General features: G+C 43.4%; 1 protein-coding gene across 1 annotated transcript in view; it reads right to left on the bottom strand.

Moving 5' to 3' along the window:
* Positions 1-9,683, bottom strand: part of b3gat2 (beta-1,3-glucuronyltransferase 2 (glucuronosyltransferase S)) — a 38,965-nt gene extending 29,282 nt beyond the window's left edge. Inside the window, exon 1 of the mRNA XM_080781503.1 lies at positions 8,835-9,683. Coding sequence (XP_080637629.1) covers positions 8,835-9,368 — 534 coding nt within the window. The 5' untranslated portion in view covers positions 9,369-9,683. The remainder of the gene's footprint in view (positions 1-8,834) is intronic.
* Positions 9,684-25,597: the final 15,914 nt, after the last annotated feature.

Below are 25,597 nucleotides of genomic sequence, written 5' to 3'. Positions count from 1 at the left end.
CCCTGAAACTGGGAGGTCGGGGTTCAATCCCCGGCCGGGTCATACCAAAGACTCTAAAAATGGGACCCAGTGCCTCCCTGCTTGACACTCAGCATCAAGGGATGGATTGGGGGTATACTAGAGTCTGGGTGTACTTGTACATCAAGCTGCCTCACGCTACAGCAACAGGAGATAGGCTCCTGCCCTGTGGGCCGGCAAGGCTACTTACTATATAAGGAGGGCACCATGCATCAATACAAGAATTCCATCCCTAACTACACGAAAGGAGACTGATCATAAACTCAGGTTGTTTGCTGTCTAAGCCTTTTCTTGAGCGTCCTGCATGGTTTCCAATCGCCTTTCACTTTCAATAAGCTCTGTTGTAGGCTCCTATACTGTCATGTATTCATAACCTCTCCTAAACATCTCATTGGCTCTCTTCTCCACTCCATTTTTCATGTGTCTTTGGGTTCCTCCTCTCCTCTCTAGACCAAAGGGCCATTTCTCAGGAAGTCTATCTCTCTCTCTCCTTTCCACTTCGCTTCACCAACATATAAAATAATTAAATATAGATAAATAACTTGCCTCCTCGTCACCACTGAATGTCATTATGATAATTGCTCACAGGGGTTTAATGAAATCGAATTTCACGTTTCTCTCTGGCGCCCTCCTCCTCTCTCCTTTCCTCTGTAGACCCAGAGGGATCTCAGAGATACGACAGCTTTTGATCAAATTTGTCCTGACTGTGTGCCTGTGTCTTTTAGACTTGATTCCCTGCAAATACTCTCCTCCATGGCATGCACACACAGTACAAACTCTGATCTTAAAAAAATCACAGGAATATGAAACGGACTAGGCTTGTGAATCTGGTCATGTAAAGACATTCCATGCACCCGAAAATAAATGCAATTGTTTAAAAGAGATGTGCTCTACAAAGATTTAGGACGCACACCCCAATCATTGTACTCTATCATACAATGTTATATTACATACTTTACATCTTCCATCTCTCAATAGAGAGGTGTGATGTTCATTCATATTCCCCTCAATAGAGCACCAAAGTCTGACGTCAATATTGGTAGAGGGCGCTAAGTCCACAGGTTCATGTACTTTTTATTTGCATTGTAATCCCCATAGATCGCCTCATACAAGAACTATGGTTGAAAAATAAGCAAATCATCCCGGCCGTTTCACTCATATGGATATGAAGAATCGACTGACTGTGAGAAAACACTAATGCTACTGCTGAATTAGTTACATTTTCACTAGAAACAGACTGTATCAAATATGAGGGACTGACTGTCATAAACGATACAGAGGCACCTCCCCGACAATATTGCAGAGGCAGTTTGTTTATTTTTGGACCACAATTCATGAGACGATTTTAAGATGACCCCATGTTATTCTCCATATAGAGAAAAACTTCCATGAACCAGGGGATGAGCGAGTGATGTCAGGTCTTCGGCGCTCTATGTTAACTTTCAAAATATTAATTAAGTTCATTAATGAAGTAGAGATAAGACTTGAACCTACTATCTTAATATATTCATTTATGTGTGTTGACCACCAAGCCACAGTGGAGTCAGTGGATATACAACTGACTTCAGGCAGTTTCCAGCTCTGATTCAGATAAATCATTATATACAGTCAGACTCAGACTGTAGTGTACTGTATGGTTTTGGAGGTTCAAAAGTCAAGAGAAAAGACAAGATTTTATTCCATGTCCACATGATCTTAAAGCAAGGATTTTAATTATTAAGCCACTATCTTTGATAACAGACTCCAAGCAGCGTTCTATGGTTTTCTGGATGTTAGCTGTCAAAGACAATTAAACATGCAGCCATCCAATCTCTTGAGACATCGAGTTACTCAGTTACTGTACCACACACTTTGTGGCTACAGTAGGCTATGTCACTCTCTCCTCGACAGGCCATCCATGGGTTTGTACCCAGGACAAACCATTTTCCAGTTTTTCAATCTTTGGTCGAACTAAAAAATGTGTCAAAGATAGTTCTGAAGCATATGTGGACTGGATTCTGAATGCATAATCCTATAGGGCACCAAGCATGTGATGCGCAGTCTGCGGTTATTATAATATTGTATTCTCTTGGATGATTTTGCATGGTGATTTTTGAAATTCATGCAGTTGAAAAGTGGAACATGAAGCAACGTCTACTAACGGAATAAGCCATTAGGCTGGAGATTAGCGGACTGCAAGGGGTGTGTGTGTGTGTGTGTGTGTGCACACACGCGTGTGCGTGCATCCATGTGTGCATGAGCATGCTGAAATGTGAATTGTAAAAAGGAAGATATAATTCTGTGAAATCTGCAAATTAAAATGTTTAATTGCAGTAACATACTTTAAGTGAAATCACTTTGTCTCTGCATTTTAGAGGCCCTGCAATAATGCGATTCAAATTTCAAATGGGTCGGACAATGTGAAATGGGGGGTGAAATGAGTTCTTCCCCGAAATGTTTGGAAGCCAATTATAGCCAACCGGTATGGAATATTAAAATCTGTATGTAAATTTTTATCACATGTCTCCATAATCATTTAAAATACAAGGTCTTGTAAGATCTACGTTCCAAGACTCCAAAACATAACGTGGGCTGTTCTAGCAAAAACATAGGCACAAGACATTTGATGCTAGTGTTTTGCCAGTTTATCCGCAGACGCATAGAGACAAAAAGAATAATCTCCGGCCGTTGGCCTGGCAGAGAGAAAAAAGTGCAATGAGTTGAAGTGCACGCTGAGTGTATAGCTTGAAGCTTTAGCTTAGTGACTTACACTCTATGGATTGAATATACGTTTTAAGATATATTTTTATCTTCTATTTTTGTGGCCTGGCCAGCATAGACAATAAAACTATGGCAGAGAAATTCCTGACTGTGCACTAAGATAGATGGGCAGACATTATACAGCTCTTGAGGAATGATGGACTTAATTTTGTTCGGATGGTTTGATGAAGGTCCTGTCTGATTGACAGGCCTGCTGACAGTAGGCCTACTGCATGAGCACACTAACTGTAGTCACTCTACAAATGGTGGCTTACTGTACTTGCTATCACTGACTGCAACGACTCTCTTCCATGCTGGCATCCGGTGAAAACACTGACGTTCCAGGCGTGATGGAGAACAGAAGAGTTGACAGTGACACTCAGTCGATAGTCTGGATTCAAAACCAAGTCATCAAGATGACATAGTTAGCCAGCACATTAAGGCCTCACTCACACCTAAGACACACGCAAGACACACTTGTGTCCTGTGTGTTCTGTGTGTCATGGCGAGTCACATGGTTTGAAGACACAAACTTGTTGTATGGGGAGGGGGGGGGGGGGGGGGGCTGAGACCTGAGACCTGGCTAATGTGCAGAATAGAGAAGGAAACACACAGCTTTACTGTGTCTTCTATGCAAAGTGCCCTTTCCACCTGGCTTTCCCCACTGACTTGCCTTAAAGAAATGTGGGGAGAAGGGGTTGTTAAACATTTGCTACAGTACATTCGCCATGTTTATTTCATGAGGGTGGTGGTGGGGTGTTGCAGCAGTTTTTATCCATCACCATGGTTGTTTGTACCATGGTACGGAGGGAAAACGGGACGGTGCGAGGTGCTTACTTTTCATATACGTACTCAACGATGTCAGTCTGCTATGCAGGAGGTTGATTTCTGCTCTGACTGCATGGAGAGATAATCCCTCTCACTCCTTTCTTAGATCCGTCTACTTCGTTTGTGTCCCAAAGCACTCCCACTCTTTATGTGATGCCTGGAGGATCACAGGAATACTAAACTGCTATGCCGCTGGGACTCTGCCTTTACTCAGTGTTGGATCCAACTCATTCTGCTTATGCAGGAAGTTAAGCAGCATCATTGCTCTGGACTTCTGTCAAAAGCTAAATACACATAATTTAAATAGATTCTGTGTATCACCACAGATTCCACAAGGGTCAATTGTTATACTTAAAGAGTCTGAAATATATTTTTGCCTGGGTCCCTGCCTGGGTCCCTGGGTCCCTCCCTGGGTCCCTGGGTCCCTGGGTCCCTCCCTGGGTCCCTGGGTCCCTCCCTGGGTCCCTGCCTGGGTCCCTGGGTCCCTGCCTGGGTCCCTGGGTCCCTGGGTCCCTCCCTGGGTCCCTGGGTCCCTCCCTGGGTCCCTGCCTGTGTCCCTGGGTCCCTGCCTGGGTCCCTGGGTCCGTCCCTGGGTCCCTCCCTGGGTCCCTGCCTGTGTCCCTGGGTCCCTGCCTGGGTCCCTGCCTGGGTCCCTGGGTCCCTCCCTGGGTCCCTGCCTGGGTCCCTGGGTCCCTCCCTGGGTCCCTGCCTGTGTCCCTGGGTCCCTGCCTGTGTCCCTGGGTCCCTGCCTGTGTCCCTGGGTCCCTGCCTGGGTCCCTGGGTCCCTGGCTGTGTCCCTGGGTCCCTGCCTGGGTCCCTGGGTCCCTGCCTGTGTCCCTGGGTCCCTGCCTGGGTCCCTGCATGGGTCCCTGGGTCCCTGTCTGTGTCCCTGGGTCCCTGCCTGGGTCCCTGGGTCCCTGCCTGTGTCCCTGTGTCCCTGCCTGGGTGTCTGGGTCCCTGCCTGGGTCCCTGGGTCCCTGTCTGGGTCCCTGGGTCTGTCCCTAGCGTCACAGTGTAATTTCTCAACCGTTTCGGACATGGGGTGGCTTGCCGGAACCAGGCCGGCACCCTGGGCGCGTTCCTGTGGGTCTGGAAGTTCTGGGGACCCCCCCAGGGACCCCCACATGGTAACTCTGTCATTTCTCAACCGTTTCGGACGCGGGCAGCTTGCCGGAACCGGGCCGGCACCCTGGGGGTCTGGAAGTTCCGGGGACCCCCACACGGAGTTTCACCACAAGGACAAGTACGCACTGACATGCACGCAGCGATTTCGTGCATTTATAGTATAGGACTAGACCGGCAGTGTACGTTGGGCACCGTTCAGGACGATGCAAGTATAGGGAATGCATCCGGTTATGCAATAAGCCATCATCAGAATCCGTCCGTCTGTCTGTCTGTCTGTCTGTCTGTCTGTCTGTCTGTCTGTCTGTCTGTCTGTCTGTCTGTCTGTCTGTCTGTCTTTTATACCCATATATGGAGATCCCTGTCTGTCCTTCAGTCAGTATATTCCCATAATGGGCATATTGGTCAGATCGGCGGACAGCGGTTCTGGACAACCAGATTTCCATACATCCCTATATGGACATATCGGTTGGCTCTGCAGTTCAGACTGCACCTATCTGACCATTTTAGAGCCAGTCTGCACATTAGATTATTTCACAAGTGGTTTGTTTGTGTGGTGGATATTGGATAATCCAGAAGACACTAGAACACAGCGCCAGCCATCATTCCAAAGGACCCGGCAGGCATATTCTGCAGGTTATTACCGCCATATGACAGGTTATTATGCCTTTGACAGGCCATTAGCTTCACAGGGGAGCAGGCTAATTAAAGAAGAGGGGATGGCTGTGGAGGTGGTATGTTAATAAACAAATCCAACGGCCACTGTATTTACAGTGCTAGAGGCTGTTGGATTTTATTTATTTTCTAAATCATTACTGCATTACTTTAAAATAGCAGATCTATACAAGCTACTCCACAATGCATCGAATTGCGATGCATTGTGAGCTAGATACTTTTTTGCTATTTTGGGCATAGGGCCTGAGTAATTTCCACTTGTTGGCTAAACAAAAACACTCTTGCACACGGAATGCAACCCAATCATCTGCAGGGGAAAAGTCACTGTACATTTCCCCAGAAACGTTCAATGACAACGTTTTTGGACCAGAAAAATGTTACATTTTAGGCACGTTGCATTTCAACGTTTAGGTTATAGGGGTTAAGATTAGGATTTAAGATTAAGTTTAGGCATTGGATTTTGCTTATTGCTGAGTCTGACAGTGTGCAACTGACCGAGCAGAAAATGGTAAAACAGCCTTACATTTATGCTGTAGGCCTATCTCGAATTTCATTTCTTCCACATCCTTGTGGATTGTTTCCGCCTTGGTAAAGCACTTTGAATTGCCTTTGTGGATGAAATTACAAAGGCAAAGAAGTACAAAGAAGTACAAAATACTAGATCTTGCCGTGAATAGCCTGGCTGTGAGTTTGAAGTGATTTGCACGGCTCAAGGAACACAGCAGTAGATTAGTGTCACAAAGGTGGAAAGAGAGTAAATACATTCACCTCAAGGCAAGGAGCAGAGGTGGAAAAAGTACTCAATTGTTTTTACTTAAGTAAAAGTATCAATACTGCAATGCAAAAATACTAAAAGTCAGTCATTCAAGATGTACTTGAGTAAAAGTGCAACATTATTGGTATCATGTAGTTAGACAATATACTCATTGTGCAGAGGGTCCCATTTCACAAGTTTTCAAATGTATATAAAATGTTTGAGCTCACAATTGCTATTTCAAATGGCCAACATGTATATAGGGCTGAAGCATGTTTTGCAATAATAAAATGTGGAGTAGAAGTAAAAGTATACTCAAAATTCTAGTAGGCTACTTGTGTAAATGTAGGCTACAGAGTAACTAATACTCTGCACAACTGGTGGAAAGTGAGTAAATAGATTCACCTAAACTAAAAGGCAAGTAAAGGGCAAAACTTTTATAGGACTAAAGGAGCCCTGGGCTGACAGGGGAGGCAAGCACCCCTCAAAGATGTTATTTTATCATTTGCTTTTATTGTGTAATAAACAGGTCCTGTCCTGTGTGATGATGTTGTCCAGACAGAGTTCCAAGGACTTCTCCTGCTTTAACCAATTGAAGCGGTTTTGAGGCAGGCTAAGCTTTCAATGCCAGTGACTTGTAAAAAATAAAGAAGAGGGTCCAAGGCTGATGTTTTGAGGTGAAAAAAGCCTTTATTATAAGTTTAAGGCATGACAAAGATCTTTACAAAAAGGGAGGACCAACACGTTTCGGCAATCAGCCTTCGTCAGGGTCCCATAGTAAAGGCTTTTTTCACCTCACTGGAACAGAGTGTCTTGGATCCTCTTCTTTATTTTCATGATTTAACCTCGCACCTGAGCGAGCACCTGTATTCAGTTCAACAAACAAAGGACCACGGCAGCGCTCCCTTCCTCTATTCAACGCCAGTGACTTATACTTTTAATATTACACAAAGACCCTGCTTTTTACTCTTTTATGAATATGACTCAATTTTATGGAAATTGGTGTCAATATTTAGGTAAATGTACCAGCGGTTGTACTAGAAACAAGGGTATTTTATGTCTTAAAAAACAACAACATTGGAATGTTGTGTTTTGAAACTATTCTCTTGTGGAAAGTGTGACCAACAGTCAAGGTCTGCATGGGTGTCAGTTTCTTGTACTACGAGCATCTCGTATTTCCTCATTGACTGAAGAGCTAGACTGCAATCTAGTTGACGAGGGCAGTGGGGACGTGCTTTAGCAGGAATGACATTTGATCTTGAGCTTGCGTTTGTTTGCAGAAGATCAGCCTGATGTATACTCTGTTGTACGACAGAGTATAAATTAAGCCGGCAGTCCTAGTTGCATTAAGGCTGGATGTAACACACGGTGCGACACACACACACACACACACACACACACACACACACACACACACACACACACACGCACACGCACACACACACACAGACAACTACCTGTCCTTGACCGAACAAAATCCATTCTTGACACAAATGCGCTACCAATATACACACAGGAATAAAGCAAGTTATCTTTAACAAACAAGTTATCTTTAACAAACATGTGGTTTGAATGCACACATTCTCTCTCTCTCTCTCTCTCTCTCTCTCTCACATATACACACAAGCACGCGCGCACACAGCTCTGCTTACTGACAGTGCATTTCAATCACATTTCACGTTCCAGTAGCAGTGATGGGCATGTGGACATGCAGAAAATTGGACTCCATGGTGTAATAAACGTAGTGGCGGTGCTGTCATGTCAGTGAACCAAGATACGGGCATCATGAAGGCCTACCTTATAGGCCTATAGCACAGGGAATGAGAATGGTGGCCTGCAGGCCAGCCCAATAAGCATTATGGTGGACTGCATGCCTGCATTGCCTGCATTCTACTATACATTACATCTCATGATCTCAGAGGCACATTTTGTACTGTATACTACATTTATTTGAAAACTTTAGTTATACTTTTTTTCTTAGATTTTTATTATAAAACACAAATCCTCTGTTAAATTATCAATTTGTTAACTTCAACAGTGGGGATTGTACTGTAGCCTACAGCTTGCCTCTGTCAGCAGCTCACTCAGTCCCTCTTCTTCATGCTTAGATTAACTCAATCCTCTCTTTCATACCAAATGGCTTAAATACACACTGCTCTTCTTTGTATCTTTTCATTCACACACTTTCTCTCCATCTCTCTTCACTCGCTCATCTCTATTATTCTGCACAAACAAATCTCTGTTTTCTCTCTTCCACTCTCTGCTATCCTATGTCTCTCAGCCATACACAATATCTCCCATTCTCTCTCTCTCTCTCTCTCTCTCTCTCTCTCTCTCTCTCTCTCTCTCTCACTCTCACTCTCCTTTCTCACTCCTCTCCCCCCTCTCTCTCCTATATCCTATATTTCTCAGCCATACACAAATAGCACAATATCTCCCTTTCTCTGTCTCTGTCTCACTCTCACGCACGCACACTTACACGCACACACACGCGCACACACGCACACTCACCCACACACCTTCAGGCATGAAGCAGCTAGCCTGCAACAAAAGTAGGCTAGTTCAGCTCTTCAGTATATAAAAGTGGTTGATTCTCAAACAAAACGAAACAAGCTCAACATATAATGACCTACCAAAAATGATGCATTGATTAGTGTTGAAGAGCTAGGTTAAACATGCATATAAATGACATCCCTACCTCTTCAAACAGTTCCAGACTGTATGTGTTATCATCGTCCGCAAAAAATACCACTCCCGGGTCTCTTCTGCCGCGGTGCTGCCTCAGCCAGTTCAGAGCCGCGTTCCTCTGCTCGGTGGCGCGGGGCATCCCGGTGCGCTTGAACCGGCGGGGCGTGAACACGTACAGGTGCGTGTACGGAACTCCGGACCGAGCCAAGAAGCGCGCCACCAACTCCGTGCGCGACGTCGCGTCCTCCACCACGATCCAGTGGAACCGGGGGACCTGTCGGAAGGCATTGGCCAGCCGGGTGAGCTCCGCCTTCTGCACGGGACGGGTGTAGGTCGGGGTGATGGCGTAGATCACCGGGAGAGCGGTCTCGTTGGCCCCGGGAGGAGCGGCGCCGGTCCGGGCCGTCCGCTGCTGCTGCGCCTTATTCTGCCGACCGGCGGCCGGAGACCGAACGGTCCTCTTCGTGTCTATGTCGATCATGATGATGACGATGAGAACCCAGGGCAGGAGGATGAAGAAGCGGCTGAAAAAGACCGATTTCATGACGACGCGGCTGAAGTTACGGGGGGAAACATCCGAGCGGGACGGTGGTGGTGACGGTGCGCCCTCTCACTCACTCCATCGTAACGCATCCCACGAACACACGCAAAGCAAAGGTCCGCTCATCCAAACCCACTTTTCTCCGAATGCCTCTTCTATTTGAGCTTGGCTTAAACCTAAACATACAAACCATATAAAGTTATCACCGATGCGTAAAACCATCCGTCAGTCACGTATAAGGCGCCTATATCCCGTCCATATAATGACCCGTCCCGTGGAGACTGCTTCTAGTCCCCTCTCTAGAACAACAGTAGAAGTAGTGCTCCTGCTCTCTCTTCTCAGACGAAGGAAAGACAGTAAAAAGTCAGTAAATCCCAGTTAAAGGTCCTCCAAAAAGGGCAGGGTAAATGGAGACGACCCGGACGACCGATCGCCGCAAAGGAGCAGCCCTCCTGCCGCGGATGAGATGCTGCCTTTTGATTCTGTGACTGACTGTGAACACTGAGCAGGCAGCGGGGAGGAGGAGGAGGAGGAGGAGCAGGTGCAAAGCAATGGGAGGAGAGTGAATGCGATGTGGTGATGAGAGAGGAGGAGAGAGCAGGGATGGACCAGAAGCTTGGGAGGGGAGGTGTGTGTGTGTGTGTGTGTGTGTGTGTGGCTTCTAAAAGCCTCACACACACACACACACGCGCACACGCACACGCACACGCACACACACACACACACACGCGCGTTTCTTGCACAACAATTGTTGTGCAAGAAACACATCAGTGCCCACTGAGGATAAACCCAGCAGAGAGAGACTCGTTGCTTGGGACCGTTCCTCGACAGCGTTTGCTGTCCCAAAAATTGAAATAAAATAACACATCACTCTAGCTCTTATTATGCTACTATTGTCAATTTTAACTGAGCATCCAAACACTGTTAGATAATTATTCACGCATCATAGATCAAGAGATCCGCCTTTCAGCAAGGGAAATCAGTGCTCGACATTAATAGAGATCATGCAAGCCAAACTAATTGCATGCAAACAAGATTATACTTTCACAGGATGAAAGAAAAACATGGCTCACGTTTGATTATGTTGGAAAAAGTAGCACCCGGGAATGCCGATGTTAAACCATAATGGGCGGAAACTACAGGCACTTGAAAGAATCCATTTTATGCTTGCTGTTTGGGTTGAAAACGATAGGGTTTTAGAGTAGAGTAGAACAGGGGAGCCATATAATTTCATAGGCTACCGTCACTAAATCTTCATATCAATTGTGACTGCTTGCTCTCCCAGTCCCCACCGTAGTGCTGACACGCAGCAAATTAGTTTCAGATTAATTAACCAGAGATGCATGTCATTTTCGGTGCAATCAACCAGATTAGATTAATGTAGCTTCTGATTTCATTGATGTGATGCCTCTGAGTAGTCTATACAGGTATACTATAGCCAGGTTATAGTAGTCCATACAGGTATACTATAGCTACTGTAATATAGCCTATTTGATCCCATCACGGAAATAATTTCAATATAGCCTAGCAAATAATAAAATACACAGTGAAATATAACTACAGGAAATCAGCCTATAGACATTTAAACTAAACACCCAATAGTTTAACATTTTCACCCGGTGTTCCAGATAGCACCAGTTTAGAGGTCATAAATAACACTGTAGCCTAAACTATAGCCTGCATGGGTGACTGCAGGGTCTGACATAGCAGGGTTGAGAAACACTTATATTCTGTTGTCCATGATAGAGCAAGCATGTATTTTGTGTTTTCATCATTGATATCCTCTCCATCACAAGGACTCTGGCTTGCTGACAGATCCATTCATCATTCATCATCCATGTCCCGCCCTGTCCTCCTCCTGACATCACAGCTGTCAGTCAAACTGCCCTGTCAGTACCTGTTTTTTACTCTCTCTCTCTCTCTCTCTCTGTGTGTGTGTGTGTGTGTGTGTGTGTGTGTGTGTGTGTGTGTGTGCGTGTGTGCGCGCGTGTGTGTGTGTGTGTGTGTGTGTGTGTGTGTGTGTGTGTGTGTGTGTGTGTGTGTGTGTGTGTGTGTGTGTGTGTTTTAATGTGCACATTTGACTTGTACACATGCCAGGAATTAGATTTATACCACTTTCAACCCGGTGTCCCTATGTGTGAAAATAGATCTACAAGTCGCATCTGAGCTTGTACATTTGATTAGCCTGGGCAGCATTCCTTTTTGGGTTTATGATCCGGTCGGGAGCGGATGATATCGCTACGTCATGTTGTAGTATTGTTTTGTAGTCAACAATCATCCGGAACTTCCCTCAAACCGATTTTTTATTGTTATTCTTCTGGTTTGAGGGAAAAGGAAGTTCCGGATGATTCTTCCTGCCTGATGACTACAAAACAATACTACAACATGACGTAACGATATCATCCTGATGACTACAAAACAATACTACAACATGACGTAACGATATCATCCTGATGACTACAAAACAATACTACAACATGACGTAACGATATCATCCGCTCCAGACCGGCACTTTTGTAACACAGGCCAGGCTTTGCTCCGAGGTGGAAAGCCTGGTGACGCGAGGTTAACATTTGATAGGCTATTCTCAGCACAGAACACCATCGAAAGACAAAGTTTTTAGTTGTGGACATTATTTCTTTGGGGAAATATTTTTCTATTTTAGTAGATTTATGCGATACAACAGATGGCATAATATAATCCGAATCAGCTTTAATGTCACATCACAGTTTTACAGGTAAAAAGTGGGTGAAATTCATTGTTGTCCATAGTTCCCATCGTGTCATTTTTCCAGGAAAAACAAAAGAAAGGCGCCCACAATACCTATTATACAGTACTTGTCTTTTACTCAAATCCATTTAGAATTCCGGACATTTACTTATTTCTACATTGCATTATTGATACTTTTACTTAAGTAAAGAATTTGAGTATTTTTTCAACCACTGCCAGAAATATGCCATGTCAGATTGTGTCACAGTGAGGGTGACCAGGGGCCATGCTGACACACTCTGAGGCTGCCCAAGGCTACAGTGACACGGCTGTGAGACACTGGCTTCTAATTATAAACCACAACCACACACTTGATCTTTCATAATTGTTTGCACGTCAGGTCACACATGTAAAACAAGATTTTAATCAGGATCTTGTATCAATCTGAGATTTGACTTATTACTTTTCATCACTGACACATGCTGGTGTATGTGTTGAATGATATATTGTGACAGGAAAGTGAAATTAATTATTGATCTTGGGATATGAGCATAATATTAATTTATGCTAAATTATACATAGATATCTAAATTAACCCTGTTATTGTAGTACAGCCCTGTTAGTCTAATCACAGGGTTAATAACAGGGTTTCAAAGTAATGCTAATGTTAGCCTTTTTTCTCAGGAAAATAGGCTATACCTGTAGAATGCTATAGCCTACTGTCGAAGGTCAAACATTGTTATATAACGAAACATAACTTTGAAATAGCGTTGTGTTATACTGATAATACAACAATGTTGTATTGGTTAGACTACTACATTCAATCAAGGCTCATGTAGTCAAGACTATAATATATTGTAAACAACTCAAAAGCTCCAATAGACAGTGCGGGTTCTAGGCCTTTAGTGGCCCCAAGCAACATAATATTATGTGCCCCCCCCCCTGCCCTGCCATAGCGCCCCCCCGGGTCCAGAAAAATCTGTAAATTTGCCATGAAAATGCTTCAATCTGGTGCACTTTGAGATCAAAATTAAGAAGCTAGGTGGGGGCCACATGTGGCCAGTAGCCCATGTAAGGGATACGAGGCCCCCTCAGTGGTTGAGGCCTCAAGCGACCGCTTGGTTCGCCTATGCCTAGAACCGGCCCTGCCAATAGACCTGTTTAGCATGAAGGTGTTGTGGTATAGTGCTCAGCAGGCCCAGATTGGACAGTCTGGCAATTCTGGCATATGCCAGAAGGGCTGGCCACTTGGCCAGGAACAATAAGAAAAAGTAATACAAAAAGAAATAGTAGCGTCTTTGGGCCGGTGAAGACCACAAATGCCAGGGCCGATTTCCTGTGCCAGTCCGTGCCTGCATGGTGCTCAGTCTCTGCACACAGTTCATTGGTTTGACTTTGAGGCTTTACTGGATATGCTTTGGAGTCACACGCTTGCGTCTCCGTGCCTCATCTTCTCTGCGCGACCTAAATAATCGCCACGAGCACAAGGACTCAGATCATAGTTATACTGCAATGTTACAAGGACAAGCTGTACATATCAGGCCTAAAGCCCAAACCACACCTCATCGCAATGAGTTGCATTGGTGTGGTTTAGCTTAAAAGCGTTTTGGCTTTAGAAAGACATCTTGGCTCTTACATCATCTAAAAGGTATATCAAAGGGCACAAATATGAATAATGTATGATGAACAACGTAATGTAGGGCTACTATAAATAAGGTTACATATAAACCAATCATAATAACATAATATAATTTCTTCCTCACATGCCCAAAATAGGGACACTACTGTAGGTTGAAACTGCACATAGCCGTTCTTCACAAAGAGCTCCATTCATGACTGGAATGGATCACACATTTCTCAATGGTGTGCGTGACCTCTCCTGGTACAGTATGGCACATGGTGCAGTGGACAGATTCAATAGTGTCAGATTCAATAGTCGATTCAATAGTCGACTGACAGAAAGTTAGTCTGTCAGTCGACTATACGATTGTCTTACCATGTCCTGAAAAATACTGGTCACACCTGGTCTAAACATGGAACATTGGGCATGCCAGTTGAGTTGTGCATAGGAGATGTAGCTTGAGCCATGGTGAAGGTAGACAAGGGACGGATTGCAGATGTTTGGGTGAGTGAAATTCACCATAGTATTTTCCCTGTTACATGTTATGTAGGGAGAAATATATTCATAACTGCAGTCTCCCTCCCCCATTGTCACATCAGTCATGCCACTGAGTTCTACTTCTCTTTGCTTTACACACACATCATATAGGGGGGATTTCTTTTTACCAGCTTGCTTGTTAGATTCGACCAAATAGGGACGATGGCCTGTGGTAGAGGTGACTTATATTCAGCATTCCAATGAATATAAGTCACATCTGCAGGCTGTTACACAGCTAGGGGTGGTAATACTGTACACTACAGCCTAGTTTGGATTCAATTCATCTTTTGCAAACTGTTTTGGTCCGACAGAAACTGATACAAAGTTGTTTTTTATGCAAATTGCACAAAGACAATAGAGCTTTTGATTAGAAAGTCTATGGTCTGTCCCTCCTGTCCCTATACAGTATGCAGGCATCCAAGTATCATATCGCTCCTGGCTCCCAAGCTCCCATCTCTTTTTCCGCCACAGTCTGAAAACTCACTCCTTCAGACTCTACCTCACCCTCTATAGCACTCCTCCTCGTTCTTTAATTGTATCACTTCCATACACCTGGGTTGGCGTCTGTGTAGGCTGGATAGATGGATTGTTCTTGATGTTGTGGGCAGACTGGGCACAAATAACTACAAACAATAGAGACAATATACAGACATGATAATACACACATGCTGTATATGCTGTACATAACAAGTGGACATACTTTGTACATACACACACACATAGTAGACAGGAAGACAAGCTGTCCGACGAACACGGTTTGCAAGCGAATCAATGCCAAGCACTGGTACAGGGAAATAACAATCACACAGAAGAAAAGCTGTGTGTGTGTGTGTGTGTGTGTGTGTGTGTGTGTGTGTGTGTGTGTGTGTGTGTGTGTGTGTGTGTGTGTGTGTGTGTGTGTGTGTGTGTGTGTGTGTGTGTGTGTGTGTGTGTGTGTGTGTGTGTGTGTGTGTGTGTGTGTGTGTGTGTGTGTGTGTGTGTGTGTGTGTGTGTGTGTGTGTGTGTGTGCTTGCCACTCTTTGTGCGCGTGTGTGTGTGTGTGTGTGTGTGTGTGTGCACGCGTGGCCGTGCGCACAAACCCATTTCAGGCGATAAAGGAGATGGAGCTACAACCCGGAGGGCACCCCATACTACTCTGTCATCCCTCTAATGCAGCACAGAGACATGCAGGAAGGAAGGAAGGAAGGAAGGAAGGAAGGAAGGAAATGTAGAAATGACTGAAAGAAGGTAATTTAAAAGAAAAGGAATTAAGGGCATAAGGTAACAAAACTAGAAAAACAAACGATGGTTTCTGGGATAAACATATTGTCTTCTAGACACCACACCATAGTTACTGGTATAGACACCACACTGATATACACCACATTTTGCCTCAGTACAGTGGCAGTCACGACCAACAAGCAGGAATGCTATGGCAAGGGTGACGACAGCAGTGGTAGCATGCACCCGTAGCACAGCACATAAATCAGAGCTTGAAAATGCAATTATATGATCATTCAGAGTTCAATTCAATTCAGGGCACAATTCAGATCCGCTCAACAAATCACAATGCGTTTGTCAACACCATTAGCATAGAAATACGTTTTCTTCCCATCCCCTTTTATGTGGATGGGCGGGTGAGTTAATACGCTCCTTGCCTGCATTGGGGACTCGAGTCAACCGGTGATGAGGCTCTGTATCAGAGGACATTAACACTCCAGCCACTGAGACGGCAATACTTACTGTTTGACCTTTGAAAGGCCAAACACACACACACACACACACACACACACACACACACACGCACACACACTCGCACATGCACATGCACACGCACACGCACACGCACTCACACGCAGCACACATGCACGAACACACACGCCTCTCTAAACACGGGTTTATTACTACAATAATAATATTGTATTGTTATGTTATGTTATGAGTTGTCCATGTACATCTAAGTCTGTGTACTTGAACTTGAGATACAGTGTACTTGATATTGTATTGAGTACTGCCTGTACTGCATACTTTATAGGCAACGAGAGACAGAAACATTGATACCGTATTGAATTAACTCTTAGCCCATGAAATCAAAAATCTAAATAATCTTTGTTATGGTGGCTTTTGCTTTGACACGCTGACGGAAACAAAACCGTATTAAGATCATTTTGCAGCAGGTTCCCTCTGTCATTCAGTCCCCTATTTCTCTCTGATCTCTGCCGGCTGTTTCACCTTCAGTGCGTCTGTCTGTCTGTCTGTCTCTCTCTCTCTCTCTCTCTCGCTCTGTCATTATATCCTCCCATTTTGTCTCGGTCTTCTGTTATTATTTATGTTGATTTTCACAGAATGTATCCTTTTTCACTCTTTTCTTTCATGGCTTGGCTCCCTTCTCCCACAAAATACTGAGCGTCCTTATCGCTCTCGTCCTCCCTCATCTCTCTCCTCCCTACTTCTCTCTCTCTCATCCCCTACTCTATCTTCCTCTTTGTCACTCTGTATCACTTTTGTCTCGTCTCTCCCTTTCTCTTCGTAAGCCCTTCTCCTCCTCCATTCAATATTCATCCTCTCTTGGTCCTCTTTCTTTCAACCCCCCTCTCCCTGTCTCTCTCACTCTCTTCCTCTCTTTTTCTCTCTCTCTCTGAATTAAGACACTAAGGCAATCTAAGCTGATTTGTCTGAGAGCAGAGAACAATGGAGAGATTTAGATTCAGCCAGTTAGTTTACACACACACACACACACACACACACACGCACACGCACACGCACACGCACACGCACACACACACAGAAACACAATGTGCATCGACTAGTTGAACAATTTTGAAATGTTTTTAAAATAAGTAAAAAAGGCAAAGACGTTTAGGGATATGGGTTAAGGCACTGACGAAAATAGGGCCACAACACTGTGTGGAGCGTGCCCAGCAACCAAACAAACTCCTGTTTGGCTAACCTTGAATTGCTGGTGATATCTGGCCTGATTAGCATAACAGAGGAGCGCTTCCCTCCATGAAACACAGCATGATGTTAAGTATATTCAGCCCCAGTGTGTGTGTGTGTGCATAATATTAACTCTGTTCAGTGTGCATGTGTGTATCTGCATAATGTCAACTATGTGTCAGTGTGTGTGTGTGTGTGTGTGTGTGTGTGTGTGTGTGTGTGTGTGTGCGCGCGTGTGTGCGTGCGTGCGTGCTTGCGTGCAGTTTAAGTATTCAGTGTCAGGATGTGTGTCAGGGGAAAGGTGCAGATGAATGAATGATTCCATACAGAGAGAGTGTATTGAAACACGTGGCCTTCACTACAGAATAGTGAATCAGACAGAGGTCGAAAGAGGGAAAACAGACAAAACAGGCAAACAAATCCAGGCAAAACGTTCAGAGTCCAAGCTCCAGGGACAGGCGTTGAGGCGTACATGGTCAAACGCATACTGTGTGTAAGGCAGGCAGAACAGAGCCTGAGAGATAGGACAGTGTATCTAACATGGCTTTTCTTTACATTGGATCATGACATAGTGAACCATGGCATGTTCTATGCTTTAGACATTGGACGACAAAATGCAGTTACTGTCTGCTTTGATATTTAGTTCTAGTTTTTATTTACTGCAATTTTCACAATTTTTCTTTAAAACAAATTTAAAGTCTAATTCTGATAAAACACACATAAAGGAGTTTGTTTTTATTTACACACTCAATTTTGACCAAAAGTAGCTACTACTCTTGTGCATGGTTGGCATGTGGTTACTTGCGCCATTAGTCTGAAAACCCACCCCTTCAGACTCCATCTTAGCCCGTAGCAGTTGCCGTTGCACTTGCACTAGCCTCGACAACCCTACATGCGTATGCAAAGGTTAAACTTACCGGTATGTCATTTAGATATTTAGCATATTATGGATCTATGTAGACATCTCTGTTCGAGTCGAGGGTAAGGACTGTATTAGGTGGTAGGGTAGTATTTGCCACAGGGAATTGGTAAGAATTCACAAGGAGACATGGATGGAGTGTTGCTCGAGTCGTAGGCACAGTCTTTGTTGAAGGTAGCACAGCACAATTAAACAGCACAGTATGTTAGTTTGGCAAGACACAATAATCTTTGTCTGTTCATATGTGTGGTTCTAAAGGAGGGAGAGAGAGAGAGAACATAAGGAGATACTACAATAGGCCTACTAGTAAAACAAATACAATACTCCTCCCATGACTGCAAACAGTCCTAATCCACAAACACAATACTACAATATAAAGCATACATGTACACAGCGTAATGAAATCATAATGTCACCAATATTCTGAATCAGCCCCAAATTACAATGAAATAGCGTAGAGTGAAGTATATACATGGTTACCATGTTAGAGTATATCAAACAAATGGAGCTGATCATTAGTATGCATTTAGATTAGGCTAAACATAAATAACACACATTCTGGTGACTTACTTTGGGTCAGTGACACAACTTAAATATTCATCAAGTAGTAAAGTGATAACATATTAGATCTAAAGGAAATCACATCTCAGACACAGACTGTGTTTCTGCTGTGTTTCACTGTCTCTCCTTTCTTTGGACTGAGCATGCAGAAAACTCTCATCAAGAGCATTGGGGGCACCTCACCTAAACTAATCAGTGCAGCTGCACTGAATGATTGTCAATCTAGATGAGGGCATTTCGTACAGTAGCACTGTAACTAGTCATAGTTTCATTGTAGAGATATTCTACTGTTCATGTATTTGTTGTCCTTGCTTACTGCAAGTCGCTCTGATTAAGAGTGTCTAAATTGTAAATTGTACAGTATAGACAAAATTAAATGAAAAGTAATCTAACAATAAGCTTGTCTCTTATGGGTGTCCGCCTATACCACATTTTTTCAAATGGAGGGGTCTGCATCTTAATATGCAGCAATTTTGGGATCCTTGATGTGAAAATGTTTGAGAAATGAATAGCAGGTGTGTAGATGGACAGGGAAATCAGATGAGGGGAATGAGGTGAGGTTGTATGGAATGTGAGACTGTCCAGAGGGAAGAGGAAAGGAGAGACAGAGGCAGCAGGACAGACAGACGGTTAGAGATGGGCGTGATTCCCTCTTGCTGTGCGGTAGATGTTTGCATGGTTTCCCACGCGGGAGACCAGTGTTTGAACCCCCGGTGTTGCAATTACCTCTCTCTCTGTCGGGCGAGGGCACAGAACCCTAAAGATATACTGTGTGAACATGTCCTCTGCGCATTTCTGTACAGTAGGCGTATGTGAAATACTGTAAATGGTGTGAGTAAATGTGGATGCGCAAATGAGTGTGAGTGTGCATGTGTATGTGTGATCATGATTGATTTGCAGTGAGCATGTTTTGACAGTTGATGTGCAGTTCTCACAACACATGCGTGTGTACTGTACAGCATGTGGTTGTGTATGTGTGGTTGTGTGTACAGTATAAGTATAAGTCCACAAGGAGGTAAACTCACTTGTCCCTTAGAAAGGACATGTTTCTGCTTTTTACTGTCTCTGTCTGTCTGTCTGTCTGTCAGTCTGTCTGTCTGTCTGTCTGTCTGTCTGTCTGTCTGTCTGGCACAAAGGCAATTGGTGCTGATTTGTTTGACAGGCACAGCATTTGCGAGTGTGTGTGCCGCATACACGATGCTCTTGTTTAAATTAAAGTATGAGAAGAAATCTTTCCAGAAGAAATCCAGCAGTCTCCACTTGAACCTCTGAAAATACAACCAGCTGTTGGCTTTCCTTCATAATGTAGATTGTGTTTCTTCACTAGGTTCAGTATTTTCTATAATTAGAATTTCCTGGACCAAAGCAGATGAGACATTCCTTAAGAATAATCTTTTTTTTATTATATCATATTGTGCAATTAATTTTGGTTGTACCTGCAAAAAAAATCATAATTTAATTGGGTATAGCCTGTGTACTAGTGTGGAGCCAAATTTATTTTGCAAAGCTCTCTCTCTCTCTCTCTCTCTCTCTCTCTCTCTCTCTCTGTCTCTCTAGCTTCATGTTTAGTGTGAGAGTCCTTGTGTCGATGCTTATATTATTATGCGTGGTAGTGAAAAAAAAAGAATCCCCACAGAGGCTTAAGAGAGATGTTGCAAGCATTGATTGATCTGCTGTATTTAATGTGTTTGCTTTCTATATTGCTGTTATTTTAGGTTAACCTATAATTTATAAAGCACGTGTTTATTTTGGCACAATATAATGTGTTTTACTAACAAAAATTAAAACCACACACTAAAACTGCGGAGTAAAGTTAATTAATTTAACTAACTCTGATACTCTGATCACCTTTAGAGTTAAATGAACCCTGAGGATTTTACAGTGTACCGTAAAAAGTACAGGAAGTCCAAGATATTGGGCCTGTGTGTGTGTGTGTGTGTGTGTGTGTGTGTGTGTGTGTGTGTGTGTGTGTGTGTGTGTGTGTGTGTGTGTGTGTGTGTGTGTGTGTGTGTGTGTGTGTGTGTGTGTGTGTGCGCGTGCGTGTGCGGAATCGTGGACAGGCATGACTGTGCAGGGATGGGAGAGCATCTCATTTATTCAAATGTGTGAGAGCATTTGGCATAACTTAGGCAGACAGTAGCAGGACTGGGTCAATGACAAGATTGCAGGGAAGTCGTTATAGGAATGGCAGGCGAAGCGGGCAGTTCTTGGCAGTGCTGAAGAAATGTGTCTTCGGAATAAATAGTACAGGGATACCGACAATGCCTCATAGAGTCACTTACGGTCAAATACGATGGCACACAGTGCAGGGAATTTGGCTCAGTACGGTTGCTGGCATGGGCACATTAAAATAATAAAAACACAGAAGGAAAGCTAAATACATTTTCAGTTTTAGACACTAGATTGTTCCTCCACAGAAGGGTCTGTCTGCTTTTCTGGCCAAGCACCTGGTGATGTAAACAACCTTCCCTAGCACTGCCAACATGTATCAGTGTGTGGCTGTTGTCTGGTGTAAATCCCACTGACATACAGTATGTGCGGTGAATACATTAGTGGTATACTTAACTGTGAATAAACACAAAGTGCATCACAATTCTTGATTCCATAAAATAACAGATAAATTCATCATAGCCATTTCTTAAAGACTATTTCTTTCTCTTGATAAGATGACCTTGATTTTTGTATAATCATTTCATATATTTCACAAATCAGTTGAGACTATATTTGTTTATCCTTCAGCCCTGTGGATGTGTTTGCAATTTACAATTTAGGCATTATAGCAGATGCACTTAATCCAGAGCGATTTACAGTAAGTGAGAACAAAAATATGGTAATACATCAAATACATAAAAATAGTCATCATGAATCATACGTAAGCTAAGAACCTAACAGTGGAATATCTATATGAAACTATATGCGTAATTGCATATACACTATAGAGTGCTATGTCTACATAAAATGCTATGTTTTTACATAAATTGAGCCTTTGCATATGCCTGCAAGGTCGTCAAGGCTACGGCAAGTGCTCTGGGCTACGATGGATTTTCAGACTGCAGTTCTAATTGCAATGGGAAGTGCATTCCATAGTTTTGGAGCCAGAAGGGAGAAGGGTTTGGAACGTGTGGAGCTTTGTCCCAGAATTATTGCTTTCTTTACTAAAGCAATAAGTGGTGTGAGGTTACCTTGGCTGAGATGCGTGGTGAGGCACGAGACATAGTCGAGTGCCTCCAACCAAAATATTCCAAAATAAAATAAAAGGCACACTGACAACCCTAACCCTCAGGGCTGAGGTCAAGATTTGAGAAATAATGAGGTAATGAATCTCAGCACCCCACCCCCCAAAAATGACAATAATTATTTTTAAAGTAACAATAATGACAGAATTTGTGGAGTGTGTGTGGTCACAAAGGTAATTCTACCAAATTAAGATGTTCCACTTGGTCTCTGACCAAGTGGAACATCTTAATTTGGTAGAATACAAAAGTAGCAGTGGTTTAGGCCTCCATGGCCAGAACTGAGAACCAATTAATAACCACTTCATAGGGTACAAAACTGACAATATCTGGGTCTCCAGGATTGGAGTTAAGAACCACTGCTGTGGTTTATCTGCTGGCCAGCGTGGGATGCAGCCTCATTTGTTAGCTTGACACTTAGTCGTTAGCCATGAGCTGCCCTGTCTGCCTTAGAGATCGTCTGGACTCTGGTAGCACTTTGCTGCTTAAAACCTCCAAGGGAATGGAAAATTGTGGTGAGTGAGGGCGGACATGTTTGGGGAGGGGGGCATCATGCAGGTTGAAAAGAACCTCCAGTAATGCTTAACTAAACTGAGTTTGATAGAGAGTTTTTCCTCTCCCTTCTTTCAAAGCCATTATTTAACAACGATTTAATTTTTTCTTTTAATCCAAAACGTTGACTGCGACGCTCTATAGGCTTAATGAATGCAAGACATGTATCACTGCTGGTTTTAGATTGCATCCATCCTCCTTTATTGTGCCACGTATTCTCCTCACTGTCTCCCCTCTCAGAATTCCTACCGTCTGTCTATTGAAATAGGATAGAAAAGCATTGTATTGAAATTAAAGCAGCTTTGGGAAGCCGTGTGCAGCTGTGCATGCCAAATGTATCTGCAAATTGGCTAGTAATAATTACTTTAAATTGCCAGGTTTTGTTTTTCCATTCCAATATAGGCACCAATATCACAGGTGAAATGGGGTAGCAGTGATTCAGGAGTTAGAGCAACACATTGCTCCCAATAAGCAGGTTAGTGCCTCGCTTTTCTTGGGTGGTGCTAACCACTCCTATGCAGCAATGTCTGTCCCGATGTCCCTATGTGTACGTGTCCACATGTCCAAGCACGGAAATAGCATTTGTTGACCACCAAATGTCATTGTGCAGCCAATAAAACACACACACACACACACACACACACACACACACACACACACACACACACACACACAGGCCAGGGAGTACAGTACAGTACAGTACAGTACAGTACAGTACAGTACAGTACAGTACAGTACCACTCAGTTCAGACCGGTCTGATTTTTCTTTTCTTCAACCATTGGTGTGTGAATGTGAATATAATAAGTATAATTTCACCCATTCACATTTCACACACACACTCACAGGTGTCATGCATGCGAGCCACGGGTTAGCCTGCAGCCTCCTCTAGGAAAGGATGACTACTTTCCCAGGTTAAAGAGTCTGCTTCGTGCCAGCAAGACAGACGGCCACATTACTGACGGAGCCAACTCAAAAGGCCACTCGTGAATTAGTAAAGAGATCGTGTTTCTGCAAGCAGACGGCATAGTTTAAATGTGGAAACTTCAGCTCCCCATCTCTTCCCTTTGTGCTGTCTCTTTTATTTCACTTTCCGATTGTCATTAATCTTGCACAGTGTCACTTGTAGATCGGTTTTCTTCATAGACCATGCCAGGGTGATGTTGTCTGTCTGATAGAGATTGTCTGATAGCTGTGTCATTTCCGGCAATTCTGTCATTGTAACCATTCTTTGTGTTTTGAGAGCTATCGTATGTGATCACAAGCCTTTATTGAGTCAGAGTGGTACAAAATGGCCTTGCAATTAAAGTTACAGAAATGCTAATGAAATGGAAATAAGAGCTAAAGGAGCTGGTGTGATACTTGAATGGATGAGTTTTCAGGTTGCAACCTGAGATATATTGGTCCTAACTGGAGCGGGGAAGGTCATTTTCACCATTTGGAGAGCCGGCAGGGATTCAGTGGAGCGATGATGACCAGGCTGCCTCAGTACTCAGTCAGCAGATGGTAAGAACAGCTATCTGTACTGTAATATGTTGAAAACACAGTCAAATCACACTGTAAAATCCTGTGTTATTTTAACAATAGAAAACAATTATAATTTTGACCCACTATATTAGGACATTTTTCTGCTGATGTAGACTCCTTTGTTCTTGTCGTTGTGGGGCAAAGTTAATGTCCTTTAGTTTTGAATATTAATCGCATTTCCAAAGTGAACTATACCGTAGCTTGTTCAGTCACTCCCAGTATCAATCCCTAACTAGCAAGTAATTACAAATAGACAGAATCAACATTCCTGTGCAATGGTAAAAGGCCCAGATAGCATCTTAGTAAACTATAATGACCTATTGATAAATGTTGCTTGGGTCTCCCAAGATTATTTTATTATGTTTTCATTTTTTACCAAATGGCACAATGGACATTACCGCCTAAAAGAGCCCCTCCTTGATATAGAATGGGGCAGTTTATTCTTCCTTTGTCATACCTTTCCGCTAGGTTTATTACCTCCGGATGCTCAAGCCTCAAACCAATCGTCTCCGTCAATAGAAGGTGTGGAAGAAGGTCTCTGTCTACGTTTGTCAGGAGGCATCTCCAAGCAGGTATTTGGCATATTAAAATGAGTCTACAATTCAATTTCATTCCACCACTTCTATTGGACCCCGTGTAGACTGTTCAGTCCGGGTCTGAAAGAGAACCCCCACTGTTGGAATGCTTAAGGCTCATACATAGTCTGGATTTTCGGTGGTGGGGTGACCACCGAACTACAACATGACGTCACGAGCCGCGGTGAAGAGCAAACCACCGCCACCGCTCCAGCCCTTCTCTCTGTTTTTACTCACCACCGCTAAACGTTACCACCGAAAATCCAGACTATGAATAGGCCTTTAGGTAGAGGAGGGTGATCACTGATCATGGAGGGTGGGCATGTGTGAAAGGTTTTGGAGTAACATTATGAAAATCACAGACACTGAATATTGATTCTGTCCTGTTATTCTCTGGGATTCCTGCCCTCTTAGACATATGGTGCTGCTGACTATGATACTGACTATGGTGGGTAACTAATGTGAGAGTTTTTACCTGGCACCACTTTGAGATTGCACTGACATGTGTTTGCATCTTTTTCCTTTGTTTTTGTTTCCTTGTTCTTTTTCATTTGTGGGTGTTTTGTATTCTCTTTGATGTTTGTGTTCCTTTGGTTTGGTTTGTTGTTGTAGACTGGTCACTTTTGATTTTACTATTATAATATGCATCACGCACTGTTGCCTTGATGTCTGTGTAAAAACGTGAATTAATTCACAAGGGTGTATAAATGGGCTTATAATGGTCCAGTTTAACATTTAAATTATAACTCAGGGTTCATTACTTGAAAAATGTAAATTTTAAATGGAGTGCTAACTGGAAATTTGACCAGTCATACACAGTAAAATCCCAGTTTGTACAATGTACACACATGTAATGCCAATTGACAATGTTCCTATCAAGTGTCACTTTATAAAATCAATCCTCCATTTATACACTTTCAAATGAACACTTTAATTTTGTTTGATAACTACAGTTCCCCGTACACTAACAGACACATCGTTGTTTGATAGAGTTGGGATAAACTACAGTTCCCCGTACACTAACAGACACATCGTTGTTTGATAGAGTTGGGATAAACTACAGTTCCCCGTACACTAACAGACA

Source organism: Protomyctophum bolini, assembly GCF_963924005.1.
Source record: "Protomyctophum bolini genome assembly, chromosome: 14".
Classification (NCBI taxonomy): Eukaryota; Metazoa; Chordata; class Actinopteri; order Myctophiformes; family Myctophidae; genus Protomyctophum; species Protomyctophum bolini.
This window is presented reverse-complemented; position numbering and strand designations above follow the sequence as displayed.